General features: G+C 39.6%; 1 protein-coding gene across 1 annotated transcript in view; it reads right to left on the reverse strand.

The window, feature by feature from the left end:
• Positions 1-322: 322 nt before the first annotated feature.
• Positions 323-6767, reverse strand: part of LOC102893246 (zinc finger protein 708-like) — a gene marked incomplete at its 5' end in the record, with an annotated part of 46330 nt that continues 39885 nt past the window's right edge. Inside the window, 2 exons of the mRNA XM_015589206.1 lie at positions 323-1765; positions 6380-6507. Of these exons, the coding sequence (XP_015444692.1) occupies positions 323-1765; positions 6380-6507 (1571 nt within the window). The remainder of the gene's footprint in view (positions 1766-6379; positions 6508-6767) is intronic.

Genomic DNA, 6767 nt, shown 5'->3' on the forward strand with positions numbered 1-6767 from the left:
TATTTTTCCATTTGTTCTAGTATATTGGTAGTCTTTGGAAACAAATAACATCATTCTATTTATAGTATTATTTTTAGTGGTATCCCATTTACAAAATATAATAATTCTCAATCACTGAAAATGTCAAATCCTAGAAAATGCAGCATTCCTACGTGTGATGTTAAATTAATGCTAACAGCAAGCTACACTTTTTTCTAAATGGGGAAGGGTTAAAAGCTTTGCCCCATTCTTTACATTTGTAAGACTTTTCTTTACTATGAATTTTCTAATAGCAAGTAAAGATTGAGCACAGGTTAAAGATTCTGCCACATTTTCTACATTTTTAAGGCCTCTTTCCAGCATGAATTTTCTGATGTTGAGTAAGGTGTGAGCGCTGGGTAAAGGCTTTGCCACACTCTCTACATTCATAAGGTTTCTCTCCAGTATGAATTCTATGATGTCGAGTAAGGGTTGACCACTGATTAAAGGCTTTCCCACATTCTTTACATTTGTAACGTTTCTCTCCAGTGTGAATTCTCTGATGTCGAGTAAGGTTTGAGCACTGCTTAAAGGCTCTGTCACACTCTTTACATTGGTAAGGCTTCTCTCTGCCATGAATTCTCTGATGCTGAGTAAGAACTGAGTATCGGTTAAAGGCTTTGCCACATTCTTCACATTTGTATTGTTTCTCTCCAGTATGAATGCTCTCATGCTGAATAAGGTTTGAGTACCGCTTAAAAGCTTTGCCACATTCTCGACATTTGTAAGTTTTCTCTACAACATGAATTCTCTGATGCTGAGTAAGGTTTGAGCACTGGTTAAAGGCTTTGCCACATTCTTTACATTTGTAAGGTTTCACTCCAGTGTGAATTCTTCGATGTCGAGTAAGGCTTGACCACTGCTTAAAGGCTTTGTCACATTCTCTACATTTATAAGACTTCTCTCCAGCATGAATTCTCTGATGCTGACTAAGGACTGAGTATTGGTGAAAAGCTTTGCCACATTCTTCACATTTGTATTGTTTCTCTCCAGCATGAATTTTCTCGTGCTGAGTAAGGTTTGAGTACCGGTTAAAGGCTTTACCACATTCTTTACACGTGTAAGGCTTTTCTCCACTATGAATTTTCTGATGGCGAGTAAGGCTTGAATACTGGTTAAAGGCTTTGCCACATTCTCGACATTTGTAAGGCTTCTCTCCAGCATGAATTCTCTCATGTTCAGTAAGTCTGGAGCGCTGGTTAAAGGCTTTGCCACATTCTCGACATTTGTAAGGCTTCTCTCCAGTATGAATTCTCTCATGTTCAGTAAGTCTGGAGCGCTGGTTAAAGGCTTTGCCACATTCTCGACATTTGTAAGGCTTCTCTCCAGCATGAATTCTCTCATGTTCAGTAAGTCTGGAGTGCTGGTTAAAGGCTTTGCCACATTCTCGACATTTGTAAGGCTTCTCTCCAGTATGAATTCTCTCATGTTCAGTAAGTCTGGAGCGCTGGTTAAAGGTTTTGCCACATTCTCTACATTTGTAAGATTCCTCCCCAGTATGACTATTCTGATGTTTAGTAAGATTTAAAGACTGGTTCAAAGATTTGCCACTTTCACTACGTTTGTCAATCTTCTTTGCAATATAAATATCCTGATGTATAAGATTTGAGCTTTGATCAAAGTCTTTGCTACATTTATATTTGTTCTCTGTGAGATGAGTTCTCTTATGTTTTTTACGATCTGATCCTTGGTTAAAGTTTTTCCAAGATTTGTTGAATTGATAACTTCTCTTTCCATTACATGTACTCTAGTAATCAATGAAGATAAAAAGGCATTTAGTGAAATTACACATGTAAAGGTTTTCCCAATTAAATATTCTGATACCTATTGAACCACGATGGTTATACAAAGACTCTCCCCCAAGTTTATAAAAATTATCCTTTGAAACAAGGAAGGATTATTTCTCAATGGAAGAATAATGAATCCTTGGTTAAGGGACTCTCAAGTTCATCACATTTAGAATTTCTATCTTCATTTTTCGATCTCTGACTTTTAGAAATATTTAACTAAATGTTTAATCCAATTCGACATTTTAAATAACTCAAATGATTATTTGTACCGTGAACTAAGTGACTTCCACGATTAACCAAATTTCCTTTCAGACACTATCTGTTTAAAAAATTGTTTACAGACTACCTTGTTCTGCAAATGTAACTGACTTAAAGCGGAAGTTTTCCTAAGATGATTATGTCTTTGATCTATTTTGGCGAGAAGGATTTTATTATGGGTAATTATTCCAGTTTGCTTATGTCCATAACATCCTTTGTGCCCATTGCACACCCCCTCACGTTCGAACTACATCTTCCTTATCTTACCAGAAACATGTTGTGGAACGAATCTTCTATGCCTGGCTTTGGCAACAAGCCCTGGGTATCTTGAGAAGACCCATCTGGAAGATGCCAAAGAAATGATCACACTTACTACACTCAGGTAAATATACTTTTCAAAGTATGGAAATTGAAAAATATAAGAGCACATTAACAGAATAAAGGTCAAAACCATGCATTTACTTTCAAATGGTGGAGAAAAATAAACAGAAAATATTAAACTACCTTTTATGATAAAGCATTCAACAAACCAGGAATCAAAGGAAACAAACTAAATGTAATGAAGGTCATTTGGGAAAAGTCCAGTAACATCATACTCAATGGTGAAAAACTGAAATTCTTCCTCTATAATCACAGAAAAGGTCAGAATGCCCACTCCTACCACTTTGATTTCACAGTGTACCAGATGTCCTTACCAGAAGAACTACAGAAGAAAAAAATAAAACACATTCGAAGAGGTGTCAGAATCGTATAACAGAAAATCCTAAGGAATGCACCAAACAGAATTCAAAAAATGTAGCAAATTGCAGTCTACAAAATTAAAACATAAATATTAGTTGTTTCTACAGATTAACAGAAAGTGATCCAAAAAAACCCCCAAATTAAGAATATAATTATATTAACAGTAGCATCAAGAATACTAAGGAATTAATGAAAGAGGTGAAAGACATATATAATAAAAATTATAGAATACTGTTGGATGTAATTAAAGGAGCAATAAATACAACACATCCCATGGACCTGGATTAAATGATTAATACTACAAGCTGCCAGTATCGTCCAAGATGATCAACAGATTCAAAACAATCGCTATCAAAATCCTAAATGATGCTGTTAGCTATAATAGAAAAACTTAATCTAACATCAATAAGTATAAATTCAAATTTAATCACACTTTCCGATTTTAAAACATATTCCAAAGCTACTGTCATCAAGAAAGTACAGAAGAGACTGCTGGTCAACACTACAGAGTAGGTAGACGCTATGTTCACCTCCTCCCAAGGCACAACTAAATTTTAGAGGAACCATCATTGAGAAATACCTGAAGCCAAGCTGAATAGAAGAAATCCTATAGCTACGGCTATAAAAATGATGACATACTTAGTCTAGGAGGGACAGAGACACAGAGCAGGCTGATCCTACCTCCACAGTGTGGTGGCTAAGAAACAGGAGGGCAGTATCAGATGCAAAAGTCTCCACTGAGGGGAGAGGGTTTCCAGCCCGCATGGGGCTCCCCAGTGTGAGACATCAATATAGAAAACAAAAGTCCCCAAAATATCTGGCAGTGAAAACCAGCAGGGTTAGTGTCCAAGGTCTCTTCTAGACACCTTAGCACTGCAGGTCTTAAAAAGGCCATGCACACATTCACCAGCTCAGAGCCCCAGAACAAAGGAAGCAGCTGAAAGAGCACCAGGAACGTATGGAAAAAACTGAATTGACTTACGTCAGGGCAAGGGTTGTAGGGACAGGGGTCAGGGCAGCTCTCTCCAGAGAGAAGTGCTGGCAAGTCCCATTGTTATTTTTTTGAGCCTTCCCCCTGGCCCAGTCTGCAAGTGCAAGTTGGCACCAACTTTGAATACTCCATTAACCACCATTTGTTCCACCTGGTGATTCCATAAGACTCCACCATACTCAACTTCTGTGCCAAATGTGAACCTCTTTCAGCAGCTGCTCCATACAAACACCTGCTCAACTCACAAAAGAACTCTCAAACCCAAAAGAAGCAGGAACCAGCCTCGCCAAACCCCCTACCTCTTGCTGAGCGACCCCAAGCCTGCCAATAGTGGCAGACGGCCTCAGTTAAGAGCATAGCCCCTACCAGGCACCTCTAAGCTCAAAACTGGCGGCGGCCAACTATAGATCACCTTGAAGCTACTATGAGGTGGCCCCAGGATGGGCAAAGGCAGCAGTTGACCTTGATGTGAACCAGAGTCCCCACCCTGGAGGCCCAAGAACCAATACACCCAGTGCCCAGGATGAGACCACACCAGAGCAATACCTAACCAGATACACAAACAACACAAAAAAAGAGTAGGCAAGCACCAGAACACTGCTAAAACACACCGTGTGCTGTGAGGTCAGTCCCCACAGAACAATTCATCTTAGTCACGGCCAGTCCTCACAGCCCATCAGCCTAAAGGTCAATCCCATGTAATGATGTGCTAACAGCAACCAAGGTTCAACTACAATAGGAGGCCACACAGGAGTGACACAAGGGACATCCCTGGTGCACACAGCAGAGATGACCATAAAGTCTGCACCACTGGGCCCCACAGGACACCTACTACATAATTCTACTCTGCCAAGCCTGGGAGTCATAGCAGATCTACTTAATACATACAAACGCAGGAAGGCAGCCAAAATAGGAGACAAAGAAACATATCCCAAATGAAAGAACAGGACAAAACTTCAAAATAAGAACTAAACAAAATAGACACAAGCGATGTACCAGATACAGAGTTCAAAACACTGGTTATAAGGATGCTCAATGAATTTAGGGGAATAACAGATGACTTCAATGAGACCTTACGCAGAGACAGAAACCAAAAAAAGAACCAGTCAGAAACAAAGAATACAATAACTGAAATGAACACATTAAAGGAACTCGACAGGTTAGATAAAGCAGAGGATAGAATAAGAGATCTCAAAGACAGGGTGGCAGAAAACATCGAATTGGAACAGCAAAAAGCAAAACATTCACACCAGAGGGGTACCAGAAGGAGAAAAGAGGAATTGAAAACTTATTTGAGGAAATCATAACTGAAAATTTTCCTAACCTGGCCAAAGGTTTAACACAAAGAGAGAGTGTTAAAAGCAGCAAGAGAAAAGCAGTTAGTCACACACAAGGGAACTCCCATAAGACTGTCAGCTGATTTCTCAACAGAAACTTTGAAAGCCAGGAGGGCTTGGCATGTATATTCAAAGTAATTAAAAGTAAGGACCTACAACCAAGATTACTCTACCAAACAAGGCTATCATTTAGAATGGAAGGACAGATAAAGAGCTTCCCAGACAAGGAAAAGCTGAAAGAGTTCATCAACCACAAACCATTATTACAAAAAATGTTACAGGAACTTCTTTAAGAAGTGGGTGGGAGTGTGGGTGAGGAACATAAACATGACTTAATAAAATGACAATAACTGCATACCTATCAATAATTACCTTAAATATAAATGGATTGAAAATACAAAACCCCTAGAAGAAAACCTAGGCAGTAAACTTCTTTACATCATTCTCTAGAATATTTTTTTGGGATGTTTCCTAGGGCAAGGACAGCAAATGCAAAAATAAACAAATGCGACTATATCAGACTACAAAGCCTTTTCACAGCAAAGGAAACTATCAACAAAAGAAAAAGTCAGCCTGCTGAATGGGGGAAAACATTTGAAAATGTTCTATCCAGTAACAGGCTACTTTCAAAAACATATAAAGAACCCATACAACTCAACATCAAATAAAATAAAAATCTAAATATAAAATGGGCAGAGAACCTGAATAGGCATTTCTCCAAAGATGACAAGCAGATTACCAACATACACTTGAGAGATGCTTAACATCATTACTCATCTAGGAAATGCAAACTGCCGTCACAATGACACATCACCTCACACCTGTCAATATGGCCATTATCAAAAGGGCAACAAATAACAAGCACTGGCAAGGGTGGATCACAACCACTTCCCTCACAAACTACTTACATGAGGCAAAACAGAACTTAAAACTGGCTTAACACATCATTCCTCAGCATCGTACACAGACTTTCCTGGGGCCCGAAAGCAACGAAAAGTAGCCAGACCACGTCAGCCCTCACAGTCCAAGGGCAGGACTCTGGCTCTCACTGCGAATGTGATGGGAGACCGCTGGGGCAGGAGAGTCATTAGAGGGCGGAAGACCATGGTCAGTGCCAGAGGGTAGCCATCCCTCTGGCGATATCAGAAGCAAACCTCGCCCTCTCAAACTCATTTCCACTGAAGCAGAGCCTCCTCAACCATACATTAAGGTCTGGCTTCCTCGGTGACCTTTGGCCCTCTCACCTGTGTCATCTGCTTCTGACATTCCCACGTACCTGGGTGGATGGATATTGTCTTTTTTCTCTTCAAAACGCAGTACTCCTTCATTTGCTCCAAAAAGGTGATCAGGTCCGGCTTAGAGACAGCAAGACCTGTTTATCAGAAAAAAGAACATGAATTTTGAACGAGATTCTCCAATTTCCAATCCAGTATTGTACTCAGGTGAGAAGGGAGGACACTATAGAATATTAGAATATTCTAGAAAATGATTTCCCAAAATACTGTTTTCAGACAGCACCTTTGCTATACTAAACAGCATTGAAAAATTTCAGATCCTGAGTTCCACTTCCAAGGACATCATAAAGCCTTTCTTTTCTATCAGTAAACCCCCAATTTGTTCCTTGAGAGCAGG

Source organism: Pteropus alecto, unplaced genomic scaffold (genome assembly GCF_000325575.1).
Source record: "Pteropus alecto unplaced genomic scaffold, ASM32557v1 scaffold314, whole genome shotgun sequence".
NCBI lineage: Eukaryota > Metazoa > Chordata > Mammalia > Chiroptera > Pteropodidae > Pteropus > Pteropus alecto.